The sequence below is a fragment of the Girardinichthys multiradiatus genome, chromosome 13, assembly GCF_021462225.1.
Source record: "Girardinichthys multiradiatus isolate DD_20200921_A chromosome 13, DD_fGirMul_XY1, whole genome shotgun sequence".
Lineage (NCBI taxonomy): Eukaryota > Metazoa > Chordata > Actinopteri > Cyprinodontiformes > Goodeidae > Girardinichthys > Girardinichthys multiradiatus.
The window spans coordinates 34,282,852-34,308,575 of record NC_061806.1 but is presented as its reverse complement, the minus strand read 5'-3'; the positions used below and the strand labels follow the sequence as shown (position 1 = coordinate 34,308,575).

Here is a 25,724-nt window from a genome sequence, read left to right as displayed (position 1 = left end):
TAGACTGCTGGAGATAGGCACCAGCTTCCCCGTGACCCACTATGGACTAAGTGGTAGAAAATGACTGACTGACATTATAGCTTGTTTACAGGATATTTCTGTTAAGTTTTAATTTAGAGTTTGCCAGTTTTTTCCCACTTGATCTGCCTAGCCCTAGTACCTGACAAGATACAGTGCAAGGTATGTTGAACAAATGACTATAAAATGACTAAAAAACATAATCATAATAAACATAAACATAAGTAGAAAGCTCAACATAACAGTATTGGTGTTCAAAATATTTTAAGCTGATCAGTAAAAGTTTGAAATGAACTATTGATTTAAATAGTGGTGACTATCAACATACTTACCAGTGTTCTTTCACTCTGTCTCTATGTATCAAAATACCAATAAAATACTTACGTTTTTTTAGATAGCATTGCAGTAATGTATAAAATTATTTTAGCAGCAGCATTTTGTTGCTCATGTTATTTTTCACATTTTATGAATTTATCTAAAATGGAAAGCAAAATGTTAAAAGACCCAGTTTAGAGCCTTTATTTCTTTGCTAAGTTATCTGTTATGTGTAGACAACACTAGGTCATCTTTTTGTTGCTGGATCTTTTTGTGCTTGAATGATTCATAGATCAGTATTAGGGGGCCTTAGCAAACAAACATCCTCTTCAGTTAGCCTACAAGTGGACTGAAAATGACAACTGAAGCTGCTAAATTCCCACTAAACACTCAGTCAGACAGCATAGGAAAACAACTGATCTAGACCACTTTAAATAATTACAGAGGGAGATTACAGAAAAGTCTTGATCCTTATCAGCAAAATAATATAATCATAGACTCAAAACCTCTACATAATACTGTGTATCAAAATATTTAAAAAAACCTGAAGGATATACACATTCTGAAACATCAATGCTTGAACTGAAAATAATAACAAAGGTATACATACATGTGTCTACTGTTATTTTCGTTATATAAACCATTACCTTGCAACCAAGAAGGTCTTGTGAATACATGTTTGTCTCCTTATTACTGCCTGATGTTTGGTTACCTGCCACATCAGTTTAATCTGGCTTCCAACATCCATCAAAAAACAAAATGAAACAGCATTTAACTACTGGCACTTTCCCATTACAACACTAGTCCTGCAATTACTGAAACATTTTGACACAGTCTTTTTTGATTTTCCACCCACTGAGTAATTAACCTTGAAATTTTGCTCAAAGCTCTCACTATTGGAGTGCAACCAAACCATATTTCCCCACACCTGAACAGAAAAATGCAGTGGTAACAGCAGCAATGCACATGAACTCTGGCAAAATTCTTTTTTTAGTTTTTTGAGTGAAATTAGTGAACTTCAAAGACCTAATTTTATGAATATATACTGATGTTAATTTTTTGCCCACCTTTAGATTCCAATCTACTCTGTCTCTGCACTTATTTATAGATCAGATTCCTCTAACTGCTTTACACCTGTTATGAGTCAGGTCGCAATTGTCCTTGCATGAGAATCTAAACATGGCTCTCTGAAAAAAATTTAAAAAGAAAGCCATATTTGGATTTGTCATTAGTGACAAAGGTAGGAAGAGAGTGGCTTTGAGCCACTTCTTAATACATAAGAACCAAATCTAACAATGGGAAGAATTTGCGGTACATTAAAAATGTATCAGATTGCACAATTGGGTAGTCTACACAAATGTAGTGCTCTGAAAAATTATTTTTATCCTTTACAGATTCATTCAGTTTTATATTTTTGTCACATTTAATCCCCTCTTCAAACTAATACATGTTATGGACTGTGTTTCCCATCCATTCTTGACATTCTTTATATTAGAACGTGATGTGTGATATCTTGATTCTGGTGGTAATCATAGAAAGGTGTGGCTCAGCTGTCCAAAAAGGGTCGTTAATTGCAGTTAATGCATGACTAAACAAAGCCGCATTTTCACACAGTGCAATGTTGGCTGACACTAAAATCCAGTACAGTCAACTGCCTACTTCTCTATTTTATAATCTCTTAAGGTCAACTTTAGGCTTCCGCCTCTTTTTTGAAGCTCATCTGCAGCTATGCCTGAAATTATGTGAATGGAAGCCATACCACTGACATAATGTGTCACCTGAAACTGAGTGAGTGTTCAGCCCTCGGCTTGTATTAATGGAAGAGTAAAAGGTGAGGCATTACAAACCACTGGGTGACCTGACTGCCTTGGCAGCGTGTATGTATGTGCCTGATCATCTTTTTAAAGCTCTTCCAAGTTTAAACAAGAGGGATTTGAACATGGGGCCATAAAGGTTTGGATTAAAACAGGTGAAAGATCTTTTCAGATTGCTGGAGGGATGACATTTTTAGTTCAATATTAAGGCTCTACTGTTATGAAAGTTAATCTTCTGCCATGGGACAATATGAGAATGAGAAGTAAAAGGTTGTGATCCTGTCATGGTTTTTAAGGCTGACTTGACCCACATGCAGAGGACACTCAGACAGAGAAGAGTAAATTAAGTTTTTCTTTTATTTATTTTCGACTCAGGAACGAGGTGGGCAGAGCGATCAGGAGACAGACTGTAAAAGAAGAACAGAGGTGAGCGGAGGAACAGATTGGAATATTCAAACAAAGACCTATGCTCACTTTCCGGAAGGCGATCGATCCGCCAGGCTGAGAAACCGGTTCAAGTCTGTGGTAGTGCCTGCACGGAAACGATTGGAGCGATCTGATGTTCCAGGTAACAAGTGGTGGACTCGCAAGGGCAGCAGCAGATTCCAGTCTTGACAGGAGGTGGGTTCAGGAGGAAACCCCAGCTTGGCGTGAACAGTGGTAGGCAAACACTCAGGCGTAGAGAAGCCAGCGAACCACCCTCATATAGTCCTCCAGCTGATGAAGCAACGACGTACACCTGTCAACACTCCGGTCTGCAGCTCCAGCGCCTCTTAGGGTGAGAGAACGTTAGTAACAGGCAGGTTGAACAACAGACTGTGACAGATCCCAAAGTTCTTATGCACCCTCGTAAGAATGAGTAAGGGAAGTTACAGAGATTCTCCCCATGTATATATGCCGGAGTCTGGGAGTTTTCATGTGTTGTTTTTTACCTGCTGCTAACACTTACTCACCACTAGATGCTGCCAAGATCCTCTGGTGTGGAGGGTAGCAGGTGTTCCTCATTTCCATCAACCTAGAGGAGTATAAGAAGGTGGAGCTGTTAGCACTCCAGTGCCTCAGTGTTAACCTCTGTGGTAACTTCTAATGGCCAAGCTTTGTATTCTCAGCATAAAGTTAAAGTTCATAGTCTTACTTTTTTTGTGCTCCTTCCTAGGAAACCTCAAGTCTTGGTCTCACGTTCTTGCGACCTTCAGCTCTGGCTCTAAGTCCTCGGTTTTGGATCCTGCCTCAGCCTAAGTACTCAAACCTCAGAAGAAACCCAGTTTGGTTCAATCTACAGCTGACAGCTCAATACCAACTCCACGAGGCAAGCGAACCCTGCTCACCCTCCACCAATTGTTCACCAAAAACTCACAAGGTAACATCATCTCAGTTAAACTGATCTGGATTATTCAATTGCCTATACTCACCAAAGCCTCAGTAGAGTACTCACCGTCATCCTGGATTATTCACCGTTTCTGCAGCAGCATCTGTTCAGTCCTCACAGGCTCTGCATCATTCCTCCATGCCAACCTTTGTTCATCAAACAGTAAGCTAAAGATCTTGCTCCAGTTCCCAGTAATCCCATTTGTCTCCAGAGAACTTACCTGTCCTCCTTTCCCGTACAGTGCTGTGCCTCAAGTCCCGGTTCCAGTTCAACATCCATTTCCTGTCAAAATAAACATGTTACACTTTTTTCATGCCTCCTTAGTGTCATTCTGCATGTGGGTCAAATCTGTACAGAAAACCATGACAGAACACCCAGGCCAATCTGACCCAGCAGAGACACTCAGGACGACTTTAGAAGAACACATCCTCCAGATACAATCACACGGATCCACACTTCATACCCTCCTGGAAAAACAACGACATTCAAATCAACAACTAGATCAGGTGGCCTCACTCCTGCAACATGCCCTGAACATCTGGACATGCCAGACACCAGAGGGAGCCGTCGAGTCACCAGTTTCACCTCCAGTCTCACAACAACTTCCATACCCCGTGACGTCACCTCCCCAAACCCAGAAAAGTTCTCCAGTGAGATCAGTAGTTGTGGAGGATTTTGGTTACAGTGTTCATTGGTGTTTAACCGTTCCCCACAGTCTTTTCCCCATGATGATGCTAAGATAGCATTCATTCTAGGACTGTTAACTGGTAAAGCGCTTCGTTGGGCAGAAGTCAGATTTACTGACTGTTGTCAATTTGATTGTTCATTTGACGAGTTTATCCAAGAATTTAAACAAACTTTCTCATTATATTTATAACAAACGAGTGTTGCCCATCACCTGATGGCGCTAAAACAAGGAAATAGACCTGTGTCAGAATTTTCCATTGAATTTCGTACCTTAGCTGCAGCTCCTGGCTGGAACTCCTATGCCCTTAAATCTGTTTTTTTTGCACTTATTAGCTGAGCCCTTGAAAGATGAATTAACTCTGGTCGACAAGCCCAAGACCTTGAACGAATATATCACCCTGGCCACTCGAATGGACAATCACATGAGAAAAAGAAAGCGTTCAAGAAGAGAACAATTAGTTGATAGAAGCCGTCCATCTGTCCCATCACAATCACCACGCCCCCAGATGAGTGTAAATTCCTCTGAACCTGAACCTATGCAGTTAGGGCGCAGCTGGTTAACTCCGTAATAAAAACAGCGCCACAGGCAGTCTAACCAGTGCTTATATTGTGGATCATCAGATCATTTTGTGATAGCTTGTCCAGAAGAGAGGGTCCGCCACCTTTAAAGGGGTAGATGGTGGACCAAAAAATTTACAAGACCCCTAGACTGACCTTGCCAGCAACCCTCTTACTCAATCAAGATCAGTTAAATCTTTCTGTGCTCATAGGTGTGAACAAAACCTAATCGATCAGTCCCTAGGACAACAAGCTGAAATAGCTGTAGAACCCCTGGATCCACCCCATCATGTTCTCGCACTTGATGGGAAAACACTCCACCAAGTTACTCATCGCACTCTACCTATTGAGCTAATAATATCTGGAAACCACCGTGAAAAGATACAATTTTTTGTCTTCCCTATTTCTCAAAGCTCACTAGTTTTTGGTTTTCCTTGGCTGTACAAACACAACCCCCATCTAAACTGGTCTGAAGGTCAGATCGAAGCCTGGTCCACTCACTGTTTATCTGTTTGTTTACAGTCAGCCGCCCCACCCATTTCCACCCCGGTTGATTCAGTGGAGACCGAACCATCAGATCTGTCACAAGTTCCTGAGGAATACCTGGATTTAGGACAAGTATTCAGTAAATCGAAAACCACATCACTTCCACCCCATCGCCCTTATGACTGTGCAATTGACCTGCTCTCTGGGGCACTACTTCCGTCTAGTCGTATATTTCACGTCCAGAAAGACAAACCATAAAAAAAATACATATCCGAGTCTCTAGCTGCTGGAATCATCTGTCAGTCCTCCTCTTCGTTAGGGGCTGGTTTTTTGACTACAGAGAACTTAATCAGATCACAGTAAAAAATAAATATCCTCTTCCTCTGTTGTCTTCCGCATTTGAACCAGTTCAAGACGCTACAATATTTGCCAAACTAGATCTCCGCAACGCCTACCATCTGGTTGGGATATGTCACGGAGATGAATGGACAACAGCTTTTAAGAACCCCCTTGGCCATTTTGAGTACCTGGTGATGCAATTTGGGCTCAGCAATGCTCCAGCAGTTTTCCAAGCCTTGGTAAACGACGTGTTAAGGGATTTTTTTAAACATCTTTGTTTTTGTGTATCTTGATGAGATCCTAATTTATTCCAAAAACATCACTGAACACCAACGTCATGTCCACTTAGTACTTCAATGCCTCCTAGAAAACAGACATTTCGTTAAAGCAGAGAAATGCGAGTTCCACAAACCATCTGTCACCTTTCTAGGCTTCATATTAGATGGTGGGTAGGTTCACTCTGATCTAGAAAAAATCAAGCCAGTACTGGAATGGCCCACTCCAGATCCTCACAAACAGCTTCAGTGTTTTCTTGGATATGCAAACGTCTATAGACATTTTATAAGCAACTTCAGTCTGGTTGCAGCACCTCTAACGGCCCTTACATCTACCAAACAACAATTTAAGTGGACTCCAGAAGCTGACACAGCCTTTTCCTGCCTCAAAGAAAGCTTCTCTCAGGCACCCATTCTAGTTCTCCCAGATTCCGCTAAACAGTTCACCTTAGAGGTGGACGCCTCAGACACAGGTGTAGGGGCTATATTATCACAATGTTCAGATCTGGATGGCAAGCTTCACCCATGTGCTTTTTTTTCCCGCAGACTGTCCCATGCTGAGCGAAACTACGATGTTGGGGACCATGAACTCCTAGCCATTAACCTGGCTTTGGAGGAGTGGCGCCGCTGGCTGGAGGGTGCAGTTCACCCGGTGCAGGTATGGACCGACCACATCAACCTTGCTTATATCCAATCAGCCAAATGTTTAAACTGCCGTCAGGCTTGCTGGTCTATGTTCTTCTTCCGGTTTAACCTATCTATTTCATACAGACCTGGAGATAAAAATGTGAAGCCCGATGCCTTGTCTCGCCAGTACTCACCAGATGACTCAGGTAAACAACCAACCACCATACATCCCCCCAGTTGCATAGTTGGTTCCCTAAGTTGGGATATTGAGAGCATTGTCACCCAAGCCCAATGATCAGAACTTGACCCCGGAACTGGTCCACCTAAGCGCACCTATGTCCCCTCAGCAGTCCGTTCAAAACTCATCCACTGGTTTCATCCATCCAAATTTCATCCAGGCACTAGTTGAACCATCGCTCTCATCTCACGGAGGTTTTGGTGGCCCTCTGTACATAAAGATGTGAAGGAGTATGTCAAAGCTTGTTCTGTTTGTGCTCGTAACAAATCCAATAACCAAGCCCCAGCAGGCTTGCTCCAACCTCTCAGCATCCCTAAAAGACCTTGGTCCCACATCGTGTTGGATTTTGTCACCGCCCTTCCAAGATCTCAAGGTATGACCACCATCCTAACCATTATAGACCGTTTGTCCAAATCCTGTCACCTTGTGCCTCTCAGCAAACTCCTCTCGGCACTCCAAAACGGCCCAGATGCTGGTCAAGCATGTCTTTCGTCTGCACGCCATTCCTCAAGAGATCCTCTCAGATTGTGGCCCACAGTTTACTTCACAAGTATGGAAATACTTTTGTACAGCAGTGAATACCAAGGTATCTCTGACATTCAATTCAATTCAATTCAAAAATACTTTATTGATCCCCGAGGGGAAATTAGAATTCCAGTACAACCCATCCAAACATACATCATGACACAAGACAAGGGGGGACGGGTCACCGAGGCTTTGCTGCCCACTCACAGGCGATGCCCTTGCTAGATGAGAAAAGAGGCCACATCAGGTAAGTAGAGGGAAGAAAACTCATATTTCACACTTCATCCTTAACAGGAAACAGTTTGAGATTGCAAAAAACCTCAGCACAAAGAAGCAACAAGTTTACAAAACAACATCATGCCGGGAACGGTGAAGGTGGTGTGAGGGGGTGCATATGTTTATCTTGAGTATGTGTGTGTGTGCAAGTGAGTGTGTGCAAGTAAGTCCGTGAAGCACTGTCACAGAGGCCATTGTCCTTGATGGTACGTTGGAATGTTCGTCAACCGGCCACAAAGTTCTGAGCAGGTCCACAGATGTCCTCAGGAAAGGGAGGGAGCAGAGCGTCATGTATACAGATTGAAGATAGCCAGCCATCAAGGCCATGCAGGGGAGCCAGATTCAGAAAAACAATAATTATTTGGGTTAGGCTGACTCCTAAAATTCCGTCAGCCTTGAGAGTCTCGCTGGTGCTTCTCAAAGGCGAATCCAAACAGCCAAATTCCTGGTCTATCGCCAGATCCGAGTGAACAACTTTCTCCAAGATTTATCCCATTTCACCCCTGAGTCCAGAAACCGCAACCTGCCTGCGATCCTAAGGATCACATCCAGTCTGCGATTCAGCTCACGTAACATCTCAGTCTGAGTGCTGATCGCCTTGAAGATCCCATCATACATGCCAGGCAGCCTTACAATGGCCAGAACAGCTGCTGACATTCTCCGAATTTCTCGATATGCCAGGTAACCGCTAACTCCAAAAAGCAGAAACATCCAATTATATACATATCGTCCACATCCTCGACTGACATTATCGACAAACACACAATCCTCCACTTCTGCCAGGAGTCCATTGTGTATCCAGAGAAAAACGTCGAGTCCGGACAAGTTGGGTTCTCCTTCACCCTGTCTTCTCATCGAGAAAAATTGATCAATTGCATTGAGAGACCAGCTGACCAAATCCATAACTAAGAATTTGGAAGATATGCAAGAAGAGGCTCCAAAAAGAAGACAAGACACAGAGCTGAAGCAGGGCAGATATGGGAGGGGGTGCGGGAGACAGAGAAAAAGCGTCCTCCTCCACCGGGAGCAGAAAGAAAAAGAGTCGCTTTTGGGTCGAATACACTCACAATTCTCACTTCTCCTCTTCCACTGGATTTTCACCTTTTGAAATCTCTCTAGGTTACCAGCCCCCTTTGTTTCCTGCCGACGAAAAGGACATTGCATTCACCTCAGTTAATCATCACATCCACCGTTGTAAACAGGTCTGGCAATCAACCATCAGAGCTCTCCACCGCACCACCCAGCAGAACAAGGTATATGCAGACAGAAAACGTTCACCAGATCCTCAGTATCTACCTGGACAGAAGGTTTGGCTATCCTCCAAAGATATCCCCTTGAAATCCATGTCCAGAAAATTGTCACCCAGATACATTGGCCCTTATCAGATTGAGTCCATAGTCAGTCCCACTTCAGTCCGCCTCCGTCTCCCTGCCAGCATCCGCATTCATCCAACTTTTCATGTCTCCCAATTGAAGCCTGTCTTCACCAGCACTTTGTAACCCAGTTTGTTTCAATCTCCAGCTGACAGCTCAATACCAACTCCGCCAGGCAAGCGAACCCTGCTCACCCTCCACCAATTGTTCACCAAAGACTAAAGCTAAAGATCTTGCTCCAGTTCCCAGTAACCCCATTTGTCTCCAGAGAGCTTACCTGTCCTCCTTTCCTGTACAGTGCTGTGCCTCCAGTTCCGGTTCCAGTTCAACATGCTTTACCTGTCAAAATAAACTTGTTAAACTTTTCTCCTGCCTCCTGAGTGTCATTCTGCATGTGGGTCAAATCTGTGAACGAAACTATGATAATATATGGTTCAGCTGGAGTTTACATCTGCTTACAAATAATCAGACATGGACTGAAAACAAAACGGGGAGGGAAAAAGAAACACTAATCTAGCGAGTGATGGAGCCAAGGGGAGGCCATGAGGAATTTTTAAATACTGAAACAAAGCAAAGAGTTTTTGCGAGATGAATCAAAATGGGTAGGAAACACAAGTGGCAAAACAGAACAACTGTAATGATAAGAAGAAGGGAGGAAATAAACAGAAGTGAGCTAGAGGACATGTATATTTCTATTAGCAAATACATTTAAAGAGAGAAAAGCAAGACTGCAGCTTACAAACAAAATGTTTAATTATAATCATAATCCCTCAATCAATTGTGTAATCGGATATATATGTGCCATGCCAGGCATTCTGAAACCTTTTTTTCTAAGGCACCGAATTTAAATGTAAAATAACAGCCCCTTACAAGCCCCTTTTCTCTATCACAACTGTACATGCTCACATGCATGTACATGTCATCAGTTCCCACCATTTACAGTAAATTCAATACTTGATTGTTTACCTGTTTAACTGTTTCTCTTGTAGACAAAACTACTAAAGGAGCTCCTGCTCCCATAAACTATGTGTATTCATTTTTTTTAGGAGAAAGTTATCATAGACAAGTGCTTCTGTGTTTTTTCATGTCTGTCCTGTATTTTAAACAGCCGCTAATCGTAAGCCCAGTTCTGATTATTAATGTGAGATGGTTGTTTCTTTCCTTCCACTTTTGCCAGATGTTAGCTCATTATAAAAGATTGTTGTAAAGTTAATAACTGGATGTAGTTAGCTGTACTCCTTGTGTTGATACATTTTACTAATTGGTATTATAAACTGACTCAGTTGTGTTCTAAAAATGATGGATTTGGAATGCATAAAGCATAATTTGAATTTGTCTATGATGGGTTTATATCAGATTGATTTTATTATGCTTCTCTGGATATACTGATGTCACACTTGGATTCATTTTTTTATAAACTGTGAACCCTTTTATTCATGAAGTGAGTTCTTATTTGTTCTGTTCGGTGTGTCCATCCCATCATAAGCATGCATTTCAGATTTTAACAGTGCAATCCTCCTAAATGAACTACCAAAGTACAAACAAAAAACAAAAATACAAGCACGTAAAGTGTCCCATCAGAGACACAAACACACGAGACCACTATTTCACATTCTTAAAAGAAGTTTACCACATAGTTGCTTGTGCACCTTTGGGAGTCTCTGATCACAGTCTGCTTTAGCTTATTCCAACTTACAGGCAAAAACTGAAAACCTCTAAGCCTGTGGTTAGGACTACTAGGAGTCAAAGCAAATGTTACTGGCCTGCTTTGACTGCACAGACTGGAGGTTTTGAAACTTCAGCCATTGACCTATATAAACTTGGTAAAACTCTTACATCATATGTCAGTTTTTGTGTGTGCAGATCAAGACCTTTTACACATACAACAACAATAAACCATAGTTCAATCTGAAAAGACTTACAAAGAGAGGGATGGCAATTAGAAAAGTTTTATTGATGAGAAATTACATGGTTATTTCTTTGGCGCTCTGACCTGGGGGGAAGACATGAATGCTGAGAATGACATGAGCTAAGATGATCATTTGTAAGGCTTAGATTTAAATATGTCTTCCCCCTGATCCGACACTGGTGGTGGATTGGTGGCCAGGGAGCGAGGAAGCCAGGAGTAGATGTGAAGGAAGATGGTGGAGGTGTGGTGGAGGAGGGATGAGCTCAGCTGACAAGTGAAGATGAACACGGTAGAAGCTCCTTTAAAAGCAAGGCGTCGGAAGGTGATTGGATGGAGAATCAGACGGACAGGATGTTGATTGGAAGGCTGGGGGACGCACCGAAGAGTCACTGGAAGGTGGAGGCGGTGAAGGTGAGTCTTTCATTCTGAATTTTCGTCAAAACTCCATCTCACTTCACATTTGAGATCCATTGGATCAAAGAACAGGCTTACAGCAGTTTGGACAGGGACTTGTATAAGCAGGCCAGGAACAAACAGACCAAGTAGAACAGGGCAGCTGAGAGAAGCTTCAGCAAAAAGTTAAAAAGTAGCTTCTCAGCTAACATACCAGCAGCAGTTTGAAGGGGCCTGAATCACATCTAACTACAGGAATCTGTCCTTTCCACAATGTAATGACCCCCCCAACTGGCTGACGACCTCAACATCTTCTTCTGCAGGTTTGAAAAACAGCTGTCTTGTAAAATTTCCATGAAATGACATTTGTTGTAAATTGGCTCTATACACATAAGGCAAACTGAATTGATTTTGAATTTAATTATTTACATACAGGTATGTAAAGACAGAATAACCTAAAATTATGTGTTTGTACTGCAAACAACATAAATGCAGTGGGAAGATCATTGATATTCCAAAACTTTTTTTTTTTTTATATTCATTTGACAAGAATCAATGGCAGGCAAGCTGATCATAAGCTAGAATTATAAAAATCCACTTCATAAGGACTTGTTAGCAACATTAAACCAAGACTTTCTTTCTCCTGAAACATGTTGAAAATTTGTGAGAAAAGATGCACAGCGTCTTACAACTTTCTATCAATGGTGTTTATTATATGTCCTCGCCTGACATTTTTTAGATTTCTGTCTCTACTTCATTCTGGTAGTGCCACCAGCATGCATTCAAATCACTCAGAAAACTAAAGGCCTGGTGAAAAGGAGGTGGATTTCAAAATATAGATCTGTGTCTTTACACATAAGACTGACAAATTTGACTAAGCAGTGATTATTTACAAAGCGCAGCCAATCACCCAATTATAACGCTGGAATTACATCCCACATATAGTAGATCAGCCCTGGCATTATGACAACCCACCATAAAGCATAAGCTCCTTTTTTTCCAACAGAGGGATTGAGCAAATAACATCTGATGCCCTCCTGGAAGTCTTGAGACATTGGTGTTTGTTATAAGGTTCTTTTTCCTTTGGGTGGAAAAAGAATCTCAGTTTCCATTCAGGGATTCCTTCCGATGTATATTTGAAAAAATAGAAGGTCATGTTATTTATTTGTCAGCCAGCCTGTAGTTTAGAGGAGTGCTATATCTTTCTGAATCAGTAACCCTGCATTTCAACAAGTTTATTCAGTGACCATTGTTAATCTAACACTCACAGGAATGTTAGAATACTGATTCTCGCATGTTCAAGAAACAAGAGAGGAATAACTTTGTTTTTAAATATGGTACTCCTCATGACATGCCTAAGAATAATACAGCGCAAGCTCCAGAGGGTGTTAAACAACTGCATCTGAAATCTCATGCTGACTGCTGGTAGAGGTTACCTTTTAACCCACCTTTTAATGTGACATTACCACACAAACAAATGTTTTACAGATCAAACCATATTTTTTTTCCAAACACAACATAATTTCTGTGTATTAACAATAATAAAGAGAGATCATAAAAGGTATAAGGTTAAAGATGAACTATGTTTGGTTAATGTGCAGTTCAACAATTTCAACAAGAACTGTATTCATAAGTTTAGTTTTCATTACATACTGACAAAAAAAGACATTGCATGACACAAACATTTGCTGCTTTACTCACCCATCCGGACGGCAGATAGGGTGTTGGCCTGGCTGAAGAAGAGAGGTGCCTTAGTCAGCAACAGGACAACGACATAAATCGACAGCAGCAGTGCTGGCAGAGCTGGCATCTTCCACTGCTCCTCATGGAGAATGGTCTGCTGGCTGCCTGTACCGCCACCTTTAAGACAAATGAAAAGCCATTATTACTGGCACATACTATATATGCTAGCATTGTGACATGTCACACATTATTTAAGCAGTGACGCCACCCATTTTTTAACAGGATTGGTTATTAACAACAAGGACTGTACAGAATTTGCCTTCAGAGACCCTGCTTAAAACGTCATAATGGCTTGGTTCACAAAGTTAAGTGTCTGATGATACAGAGAAAAGTTTAAAAAGATGTAGAAAATGATCAAAATGAAAAACACAGTAAAGCAGAAAGCAGACATTTACATATTTAGCATAAAAATAAATATATATGTTTTTAGTTTTACTCTCTCTATGGCGTTGAATCAAACTAAAGTTTTCTATTTTATAATTTATTGTTGCTAAATGCCAACATAGGATGTTTTTTAATAATTTTCTTCAAAGTCAGATGTTTAAAAACAATTTCATTGGCTTCTAGTAGCGCTGAGTTTAAACATAATGTCTTGGCTTGATTGTTTTGGGTATCCTTCTACAAGATCTTCCTCATAGTTTGTTGAAATTATTGCCCATTTCTCCTGACAGAAACAACCTTATGAAGTAAGATTTGCAGAAACTTTCCATTGGTGAGTGAGATCAGGGCTTTCTGATGACCACTTCAAATCATTGACTTTATTTTCTACTTTGTAACTAATCTGACATAATTATTAAGGTCATTGTTCCTTTGGGAGGCCCATTTGTCCCTGAGGTTTTATTTCCTTGCTGATCTCTTAAGATGTTGCCTCAGTATTTCCACATAATGTTTTTTGTTTTCCCTCATGATGCTATTTGATGAAGTTCAGTAGTTCCCTCTACAGCACATCCACCACATGATGCTGCCACCTCCCTACTTCATAGTTTCAAGATTCTCTAAGGCAACCTACCCCCTTTTCTCCAGATGTTATGATAGCTATTATTACCAAACCCTTAAGGTTTTGCTTCATCAAACCACAGAACATGTCTCCAGAAATAATTTTCACAAGGTCTTTTGCTTTTTCTTCTGAGGTTGATAAGCACATTTTGCAACAAAAACTCTGTTGGAAACAAAATCTGCCTTCTTCCTGAATGGTATGATAGCTGGACATTGCCATGATGTTAAACCTTGCATTTAGTTGTTTAAACCAATGAACATGGCACCTTCAGGCATTTGAAGACTGGGCACAGTTCGCTTCCAAGTCGGGAAAGTCTGTGTCAGTCTTCATTAGTCTGCGGTAGTTGCGGTCAGTCGGCAGGATGACTTGGCACAAAAATCTGTTAGTGTAAGAAGAGGTGAAGACCGGACTTCGCATGTGTGTAGAACAGGCCTGACCCAACCTCAGCTGCAGTCAAACAAACATGTTAAAATAATTTTAGACAAATCTGGACTCAGTAAGATACTTTCAATCAACCCAACTGCGAATATGTGTCCCTGACAGCCAATGAAAAAGAGAGGCTGGAACATGAGCCTTGTTTTTTTCCTGAAACATTTGTAACAATGCAACATTTTGAACCTAAATGCAAAATAACAGTGGGCATAATTTTACCCTTAAACAAAACTAATTACAATTATTTATTGATAAAAAGAAGCAAAAAAGACAAAAAAAGAGACTCAGATTTTTAAGACTAACATACAGTAGTTTGTAAAGGGCCTAATAAAAAGAAACCTAACAACTCACATATTGAACAAGCAGGTAACATGACTTAATTTAAGAAATTGAGATTTCTGAATGAATATATTTTACATTACAAATACAATCATCATAAATTTAAATTATATTTGGCATTATAGTTGAAACATATTGTCTGTTAAAATGGCAGTATTGACATTTTTCGTTTAAAATTAATTTAATGAGGGGAGAAGTATAGCCTGTCCAAATTTTGAGAATATTTTCTATTACTGCTACCTACTGGTATGTTTGTTCCTTTGAACTGTCACCCTTACAAGACTTTCCACAAAAGTTTGGGTTTAGTTTGTGGTTCCTCAGCAGAAACAGTGGTGAAATGTTTGACACTCTTTTAATTGTGTAACACAATTCTGCCTAAACCAGTCTGTCCATGTGAACTTCAAGTCTTTTCAAAATATGTAAATACTATGAAAGTTGTGTAGTTTATCACCAGTTAAAGTGTAAGTAGACTTTTGTCTTCGAATAAAGTAATAAACTCTGTAAAAATATTTCTCTCTAATTATTCCGGCATTTAGCAAATAACTTTGGTAATCCTAACTGATCTAAAATGGATAAGCTTTATTGATAGGCTATTGGTTAAATCTGTCAACAATGTCAAGTCAAAAAAAACGTCACCTACAGATAAGGAGTGTTAAACATAAAGTTGTCTTGCTTTAGAGCTAGGCCAGTTTTGTATTTTTCTTTCTTAAAAATTTTGTGGCACTGGTGGCCTATTTTTTCCAAGTTGACCGACAGGAAATGGGGAGGAGATATTCAGCCACATTCAGTTCTGTATTTTTCTGTTTTCTGCAAGGGACAATTAGTGAAACACTGAACCAAAACAAACCACTTTCCACTTGATCTAATGTAAAGATGCTGAAAGAAGCACAATCAGAAGTGCAAAGCTAAAATTCAAAATAACTAGAGCTACATTTCAAGTTTTTAGTTTAAATCAACAGCTAATACAACAAGACACAGTGGTTGTGCACGAAATATTTGATTAATTTTACATCTGGGCCCATTGAACATCCCATTGGTGCTGTATGTAATTCCCTTCCTTTTCTTCTGTGGGAGCCACCAGGCACTGTCATTGTTGAAGTCCCAAGCAGTTGTGTATCCAAAATAAACCTCATGTTTGCCAACGTCTACTGCAACATTTTTTATGAGCTCAAAAGAGGTATAAAAGGGATGGAGAAGTGGAAAATATGAAATAGAAGAAGAACATGTCCAGAGGAATTGATGAAGTAAATAAAAATATATAAATAAATAAACACGTGTTAGAATCATGCAGAGAACGTAAAAAATAACAACAAAAAAGGATGATGATCTAAGAGCAGGAAACTAGGACAAAGATGTGATGCTGAGCAGTGACAGGAAATGAGAACTGACTGAAGGTAGAAAAAAACATATAATGACAACAATTAATTAGGGTATTTCCTGTAGAAAACGCTATCATGTCAGCAGGCAAACAGAGCCAGCGGGACCCTGCTGATACAAACCAGCATCACAGCTCGCTGCAGCAGCTCCAAGGCTAATCACAGGCACAGCTCTATTAGCTGTTTTCAATTCAATCTCATTTTACATTGGAGGCATTTAGCTGACACACATTCACAGCAATTTACATAGAGCGTAGCAAGGCATTAGGCTTTAAAGCCTCACTTCATCAACTTCACAAGTGAAGATGGTGTGGGTCACAGCAGCCGCAATAAAGACCAAACCTATATTCTCGAAGACATAACAGGCAATATTGTGGAAGAGAAAGTTATTGAACATAGCAAGTTTGAGCTATGTTTAATATATGCAATAACACAACGAGGAAAAACTCCACTGCACCCGAGTTTCCTGGTATATATAATAGAGGAAATCTTCCTGCACAGATAATCTCAGGGAACCTAGTAGGATGTACTTCTCCAACAGTTCTAGCCTAATATGCAAACTCCAAGGCAGGAATAAGTTTCTGAATGCAACATGAATACAAAACATTTTCTTTGCCAAAACATATCTATAACACAATTACAATGGCACATCCCTTTCTGTGTTCTACCTAAAAGTCTTTTAAAGCTAGTGTCACATTGTTTCTTGTCTTGCTGCATATGAAGATATGAAGTGCACTTTGTAAACATCAAGAAATTTTAGTGCTCAATAATGAATAAATGACCTGTGCGTAAATTTCAGTTGAGAAACAGAAAATGTGTTTCTTAGTGTTTTCATCGGTGCGTATGTCGGCTACAGTATGTGGAGATATTTGTGGGTGGACTGCATCAGGTGGAGAGCATGCTGGTCTCAAGGAAACTTCAAAGCATGAAATGAAAATGAATGCTTATCTTTTATTAGAAGGAATTAAATGCTTCCAATCCGGCATGTCGAGCTTGGGTCAAGACATGTTTTAAAATTGTATTTAATTTCCCTTTGGGATTAATAAAGTATTTTTGAATTGAATTGAATTGAATTGAAAAGACATTAATCATTACATGTAAAATTCTCTGTAAACGTCTAAGGGCCTCTGCCACTTTTTTCCAAGACTAAGAGTCCTATAAAAACTTGATCGTAGCAGTCTGAAACTTCATTTATGTTATCACTTGAATTTCAGGTAGATAAATAGATTTTTCCTACTCCTTACACATACTACTATTACCTTCTAAGATACATTTGAGATTACTGCAACCTAAACTGAAAAGACAATACGAACCACTGAAGAGCACTGACAGCTAATGGCTACATGCATATTTGCAAATAAAAATAGTTTGGCAGGAGTAAAAATGTTAATTTTGTAAATCTGACCATGTTTTCAACTGAACTCTGACATCACATTGGAATAAAAGAGGCGTAAAAAAGCATGAGCAAGCATTTGCGAAAAAGAAGTCAGACAAAATTAACTCAACAAAATTTAAATATCAATAGTATTTTTTCAGACTGCATGACTTCCTGCTAGAAATTACAGGCTCTTTTCTCTTTTCATATACAGTGCCTTGCGAAAGTACACGGCCCCCTTAAACTGGTCAACCTCTTGCCACATTTCAGGCTTCAAACATAAAGATATAAAATTCTACTTTTTTGTGAAGAATCAACAAGTGGGACACAATCGTGAAGTGGAATTGGATGTGTCAAACCTTTTTAACAAATGACATTTTTTAACAAATAAACTTTTTTGACAAATAAAAAACTGAAAGTGGGGCGTGCAATATTATTCGGCCCCTTTACTTTCAGTGCAGCAAACTCACTCCAGATGTTCAGTGAGGATCTCTGAATGATCCAATGTTGTCCCAAATGACTGATGATGATAAATAGAATCCACCTGTGTGTAATCAAGTCTCCGTATAAATGCACCTGCTCTGTGATAGTCTCAGGGTTCTGTTCAAAGCGCAGAGAGCATCATGAAGACCAAGGAAAACACCAGGCAGGTCCGAGATACTGTTGTGGAGACGTTTAAAGCCGGATTTGGATACAAAAAGATTTCCCAAGCTTTAAACATCCCAAGGAGCACGGTGCAAGCAATCATATTGAAATGGAAGGAGTATCAGACCACTGCAGATCTACCAAGACCCGGCTGTCCCTCTAAATTTTCATCTTGAACAAGGAGAAGACTGATCAGAGATGTAGCCAAGAGGCCCATGATCACTCTGGATGAACTGCAGAGATCTACAACTGAGGTGGGAGAGTCTGTCCGTAGGACAACAATCAGTCATACACTGCACAAATCTGGCCTTTATGGAAGAGTGGTAAGAAGAAAGCCATTTCTCAAAGATATCCATAAAAATTCTTGTTTAAAGTTTGCCACAAGCCACCTGGGAGAAACACCAAACATGTGGAAGAAGGTGCTCTGGTCAGATGAAACCAAAATCCAACTGTTTGGCCACAATTCAAAACGATATGTTTGGCGTAAAAGCAACACAGCTCATCACGCTGAACACACCATCCCCACTGTCAAACATGGTGGTGGCAGCATCATGGTTTGGGCCTGCTTTTCGTCAGCAGGGACAGGGAAGATGGTGAAAATTGACGGGAAGATGGATGGGGCCAAATACAGGACAATTCTGGAAGAAAACCTATTGGAGTCTGCAAGAGACCTGAGACTGGGACGGAGATTTATCTTCCAACAAGACAATGATCCAAAACATAAAGCCAAATCTACAATGGAATGGTTCACAAATAAACGTATCCAGGTGTTGGAATGGCCAAGTCAAAGTCCAGACCTGAATCCAGTCCAGAATCTGTGGAAAGAGCTGAAGACTGCTGTTCACGAACGCTCTCCATCCAACCTCACTGAGCTCCAGCTGTTTTACAAGGAAGAATGGGCAAGAATTTCAGTCTCTCAATGTGCAAAACTGATAGAGACATACCCCAAGCGACTTGCAGCTGTAATTGCAGCAAAGGGTGACGCTACAAAGTATTAACGCAAGGGGGCCAAATAATATTGCATGCCCCACTTTTCAGTCTTTTATTTGTTAAATTTGACACATCAACTAAATTTCATTCCACTTCACGATTGTGTCCCACTTGTTGTTGATTCTTCACAAAAAACTAGAATTTTATATCTTTATGTTTGAAGCCTGAAAGGTGGCAAGAGGTTGACTAGTTCAAGGGGGCCGAGTACTTTCGCAAGGCACTGTATATTGTTTTCAACATATTGCTTTCGGCACAATAAATTTGTGTGCTAAACTTACCAATATGACATTCTTGTACTACACCACATGTAGCTAAAGCACTCAATAGACAAGAGCCGATAAATATGTAAACATCCTGCACATTATAAAATGATTAGACTGTGGCTGTGCAGATCCATATTAATTTAACACATGCTGAGAATGCTGCTGTCTTCATAGACAAATATATATCCTTGGTTTTGTGTGTAAAGAGACGAATTGTTGGATTTCAAATTAAATGCGTAAATAATCGAGGGAGTTGTGATCGAAGGGCAGAAACAACACTATTCCTCGAGCCACTGCAGATTCTTTAGGAAAAAAATTAAATGGTTGTTAAAAAAATCATGATTACAACCCCAAGAAAGTAGTCTTGAATTAATCACTGCAGCTCATCTTCAATTACAAAGAATATACTGTTTCTGTATTGTTTCCCAAAACCCGCAGTGAACCCTACTCCTACACAAAAAAATCTTTAGAGGTCAAATTTAGTAGAGCAAAATTTTTAAATGTATGTTAAACAGAACCTATGGCCACATGTATACAAGCAAAAAACCAAAAAGATTTGAAAACAAGTCTTTGAATATCCCAGAAACCTAAATTATTGCTTTCCTCTAACTACCATTTTATCATCACGTTGGCACCCTAAAGGTTAAATTGTAATTTCAAATTACCTGCAGCAGGAGTGACTCACTTACCAAACTGTTCAATTAAAACACAGTTGCAGCTCTTTTATTAAAGTTAAATGTGTACTCAGCTGAGTTGAACATTTTATATATTTTAAAGAAATAACAAGAAGAAGGTGACCCAGTAAGAACCTGCAGACATATCTAGTGTGTACTTAACTGGATCCTGCTAAATATGGAAATTAGTATCATTAATGTTTGGTCTTTATGTTAAAAAATAATGTATTTTTTCAAACCCAATTTGTTGTTGAAATTTTGTGGTAGCAAAGCTTTTGTGACAGGTTAGGCCATAAAGCTTCCTTGATCTGATCACCAGATTATCTTGTCTCAGATGCAGTTAGCGTAAAAGAAAAAGGAAAAAATGGCTTTTACCCAACAAAATAGGAGGGCTTCAAATTAAGCACCCCATCTGTTGGGTAATGGACCTTAATGCTCACCTAAATATAGGATATTAGGTTTCTTTTCCTTCAGGGGATAAGGAGATTTTGTTTTGCAGCAATGGCATCATGGAGTGCAGTGTTGCTGACTCAAACCATTATAATGACATGGTAATCCTCTCATTTAGCAGAGAGGGAAGAGAGAGGTTTGGTTTCTGCATGCACTAGAAATAACTAAAAAGTAACATATGTAAGTAAATATCCAAGCATCCATCCATCAAGATTTTATTGTTATATTAAGAAAAAAATACAGTTTTTATGATGGAGATCATGATAAAAAGAAATAAAGAAAAATCAAGAGAATCCAAGGACATCCTCTGAAAAATTATATTTCAAACACACAGCTTTTATATTTATTATGCACATGATTTTTTGAAGTTTATCTTCAGTTCTTCATAATAATAAAAATAGTCACAGACAGTACAATAACTTCTGTCTTGGACTCACTAATCTTTTCTTTTGATCAAAAAAAGTTTAAAGTATTTATGTAGTTAAAGACCACATAAATATTGCGGATTCAAGAGATCCAATGACATTGTAAAATAAACTGGAACACTGCTCGGATGTATTCTTTCTTCCCACTTTCCTTGAAATGTGGGGTAGCATACTCAGTAAATGTGTAAATGTATCTTGATCTACTTCATGTGTTTTTTTTTTTTTTATTATTGCATTTGCGAATCAAACATCACCATGTAATACAGGCTACCATCGATTTTTTTGGACATGTCAAAAAAAGTCCGCAGCATGAACTTGGCAACCCTGATATGACTTTTATACACACTGTATATATGCTACAAAATTGATCATTAAAATGTTGTAGCAATGACCCATTAATATTATTTAATTTCATGCTGTATTTTGCAGACTTTCTGTCTGCACTGATCAAGAATAACTTACCTCGGTATGCCAAATGCTTGAAGGCCCATCTGACATCAGTCAGACTCACTTTCTGAAAAACTGAGCTAATGACTATTTGACCACATGGGGGCACTCATAGAACATTAACACAGCACTGATCTTTCACAGTCAGATACTTAGAATATGATTAGTTATGGAATACAGACAAAAGTAACATACTCTTTCCAGACTTAGTATCGCACTTTAAACTTTACACCCTTACACCCCTATGTTCAAAGAGCAATTTTCCAGATATAATTCTTCTAAATTGATGGTAAAGAAAGCTCTAGGATCTATGTTTTACACTATCAGGATGTTTTAAATATGAGACACCAAAAGCTCCTAGTTAAAGAAAAAGTGCAACGCTCTTACCAGATTCCTTTTTAGGTAAAATTCTATCAGAGGAATTTCTTTTTACCCCAGTAAATACAGTGAAACTGGATGCGGTAAATAGAATACCAGCCAAAGGAAACTATCCTGGTTGCTAGTAATAGTTATGCTGTCGAAACATGTCTTAAGAAACCCTCACCCAGGCACCAACATACCAGAAACATTTTATACACCAATGACAGCAATCAGTCAGAACTTGTTTGCATTGATTTGCAATGACCCCTCCCTCTAAAATGACAAGTGGGCATATACCATGCCAGCAAAATGTCTCACACCACATAACAGCTGTCAGATCCCCTCATTAAAGGATTTGACGTTACAGGCTTCCCCTTAATTTGTCACTCATTCTATTGTTTGCATTTTATCTTTCAAAGAAAAAAAGGTTAAATTTAGGACTGACAAAGGAGTAAAACCCACAAAGATGAATGATCTGAATCACAACTCGCTACGTTTCAGGCTGCTTGTTGCAACTGTGGATTAGATGAAGATGGAGAGATGATGACTGTGAGGTTAATAAATACCAGCTAAGAGAAAAGGATATATTTAGAGCTTAATTTTAGATTTTGATGATGAGCTTTCTATGTAGAACAAAAAACATCCTCTAAAGCCTATCATTCAGCGAGAAGAGAAACTTCAAAAAAAGAGTTGTACGATACATTATTCATCAGATTATTTAAAAACAAGAAATGTACAAGAAAAAAATAGCAAAGACATTTTGTTTCACATTTATCTCAAAGGTTCATTAAGGTTTCAGCTTGTCTTCTGTTGTTCCTAATACAGGAGCTTGTACTGATTATGATGTGTACTTTAGAGGGCCTCCCATTCGGTTACTGGTTAGAGCAGTTTTTATAATTAGGCCTATTGTAGGATTTATAGTGGTTTCTGCAAGCTGATATAGAGGTTAACACAACTTATCAACTTATTTTCTACAGCACTTATTTTCTACAACACCAACCCAAGGTGCAATGTTATTAAGCCAGTCTGAATAGTCTGGACTTCTTGTAGCTGAAAACAGAATCAAACATTAATAGTACACTGTTTTCATTATATAAACCAGTTAGTACCATGATACCATGATATAAACCAGTTAGTACACCAGTACCTGGTGTACTGACTGTGATTTGTTGGAACTTCACCCAGGTAAGCCAGGAGGCTGCAGTGTAGGTGGACAGTTTTCAAAATTCACTTAATAGTAATGCATCAGATTATATGCCGTGTACAAACAGATTGGAGTTTGAACTACAAATCCTGAGTGGTAAAAGAGCCCTCTACCTTCCGAGCTCCAGCTGCATTGCAGAGTCTGTGTTTCTGAACTGTTGGTTTTGATTAAACTGCAGTATTTGATGCCCATGGACAAGAATTGGCTTCAGCATCAGATGCACACCAGATAATCAGATTTAGTCCCCTTTCTGAATCGTACGAAAAGGTCAGTAACTCAAAATTAAATTACATTTGTGCAAGTGGGTAACTGATTAGTGATTCAGATGCAATTTGTGTTGACATTAGGTCCATTTATCCTAGAGATTCTCAGGTTGTTTGTGTTATTAAAAAAACAATGCAGTGCCATTTTCAAAGAGCATTGTGCATGCAATGTAGATGACATCTGATATTACATTTATTAGAGATCCTAATCTTTCGGAGATTTATAGATCCCACTTTGACGCATAGTTTTACTGTGTTTTTTAAATACTCCCATATACTGCTGATTCTAACTTTACAGATCCCAAGCCTTTATTAATTAACTGTTTGGTTTGTTTTTGTTCTGTAAGGAAACTAAAAGCAGTTGTGTTGCAAAGAAGGTAAAAATAAAAAATTATTTCCTAAAATATTATCAAATAAATGTGGGAAATTATTCATTAAAGACAGGTATTGATTGATTGATTGATTGATTGAGTGACCCTGAAAGTCAAGTGATATTACATACTACTTTTATGTAAAAATGAACACAATAAATGGTTTTAATCGGTGGGAAGAGTTTTTGTTTCGTATTTGGCTGTCACAGAGTGACATTTTTGGACTTTGTTTGTGGCTTTGTGTTTGTTTACCTTTTGCTTAGATGTTTCTATTTCAGTTTTTGTATCATGTTTTCTTTTCTCCCTCTTCTGCCTCCTAGTGTTTACTTCTTAAGTTATTTTATGGTTGTTTTCTTATTACTTTGAATGGTTTATTATTATTATTATTGTAATTATTATCGTTCTTGGTCTTCCCTGGATTCCCTAGTTTTATTTCTCTTTAGTATCTTTGTGTTTAATTGTGTTTTATTATTTGTTCCTTTGCACTCTTCTTGTTTACTAGTTTGTTTTCTGTTTCCTTTCCAGTAATTTCAGTCAGTGTGGTTAGGTTTATTTACTTTTGTATTCAGGTTTTCTTTATGGGTTCTTTGTTTGTTCTTAGCTTGTTGTTGTTGTTCATATGTTCCCTCTAGTTTATCTGTTTACTTTAGTTATGATTATTCTAGTTTTCTTATTCCCCATTTGATTATTTATCTTTGTCTATAGTTTTGCTTAGTCTGTGTTTCTGTTTATTGTTTATTAGCTACTTTGCCCATCCTCAGCCTTTGTATTTGTTTTAACCTGTTCCTTCTGCTTCCCTGCCTCCTTGTCACACCTGTTCCCTGTTCTGTTGATTATCTGCCTTTGTTATCTCACAGTATATTAGTTGGTTTTGTGTCTTTGTTCAGTGCTGGTTCCTTGTGTTCACCACACCTCGTTCTCGTCCATGATTATGCTTTGTTTTTCGCCACGCCTTGCCTTGGGAAACCTGCAGTGGTTTTGCTACATTTTTGAGCTGGTAAATAAATCTTTGAATTACAAAGATGATCCTGCCGAGCTCTTGTCTGCACTTTAGTCCGATCCAAAACCACATCGTGACATTGGCAGGTTGTGAGTTTGATTCCAGTCACCCCCATAACGTCGATGTGCCCTTCAATCAATATGGGAATTTGATAGTGCAGCTGGATAAATGACACGTAAACTTACATTTATTCCAGCATGACATTACTGACATCAACACAGCAGAGTATCTAGTCACACAAAACTAAGTTCAATCTTTTCTCCAATAATGGACAAACACAAACATCAACTAGAGATACTTTCGAGACACTAAAAACAGTGAATAACTTTAAATGTCAAGCTGAAAAAAACTTAACAAAAAACCGCAGATATTTGACTTGCTGCATCTTGAGCTTAAATGTGAGTGTCAAGACTGTCAGCTGGAGTAAGAGAGTTTAAACACAAATCCACACGCAGGTGAAAAGAACTATGTAACCTTTCGATGCTGTATATTTGGTTAAAAAAGTAGAAATTTCAATATTCGTAGTTTTTGAAATTAGAGTGGCTTGAATAGAAATGTTTACATTTTTACATTTTCAGAGCACATTTTACATAACAAAAGTATCAAGTAAATGCAGCATGACTGATGCAGTTTGCACACTAAATTTAAACCTTGAATCTAAAGAATAACTTCAGCTAAATTTATATAGCTTTACTGATGATTTATTTTATTTTTCAAAAGACACAAAAGCATAAATATGATAAAGAAGCAATGAGACAAGGACAAAGTGATGACTAGACAAAGACACATGAGCAGATGAGTGGATGGGCTTACGCAGAAGTGTGAAGGTGACAGATTGACCTCAGTCTCCTCTGCCCCTGGGAGACTTGGACCAACCGTGTGAAAGCTCCAGAGGCAATCCAGCAGGTAAAACTACCAACTCCACTGTCAGCAAATATAGAGTTGGAAAATGGAAGGATAGATGTGGAAAGAAAGGGAGAGGGGAAATTTAGAGTCAATTAAAGTGGAAGCGGCATGGCTTACTCTAAATGAAAAAGGAGGGGGGTGGGGGGGGGGGGGGGGTGAGGACAAAATGAGTAAGGTGAGAGGACGGAGCAGGACGTGGCAAGGTACAAAAACATATTTGAAGAGAACACAAAAAGGAGGCAAAAAGTCAGATACAAGGACA

General features: G+C 39.1%; 1 protein-coding gene across 1 annotated transcript in view; it reads right to left on the bottom strand.

The window, feature by feature from the left end:
• LOC124879269 (glutamate receptor ionotropic, kainate 5-like) overlaps positions 1–25,724 on the bottom strand; it is a 299,585-nt gene that overhangs the window by 100,402 nt on the left and 173,459 nt on the right. Inside the window, exon 3 of the mRNA XM_047383724.1 lies at positions 12,904–13,062. Within this exon, the coding sequence (XP_047239680.1) occupies positions 12,904–13,012 (109 nt within the window). The 5' untranslated portion in view covers positions 13,013–13,062. The remainder of the gene's footprint in view (positions 1–12,903; positions 13,063–25,724) is intronic.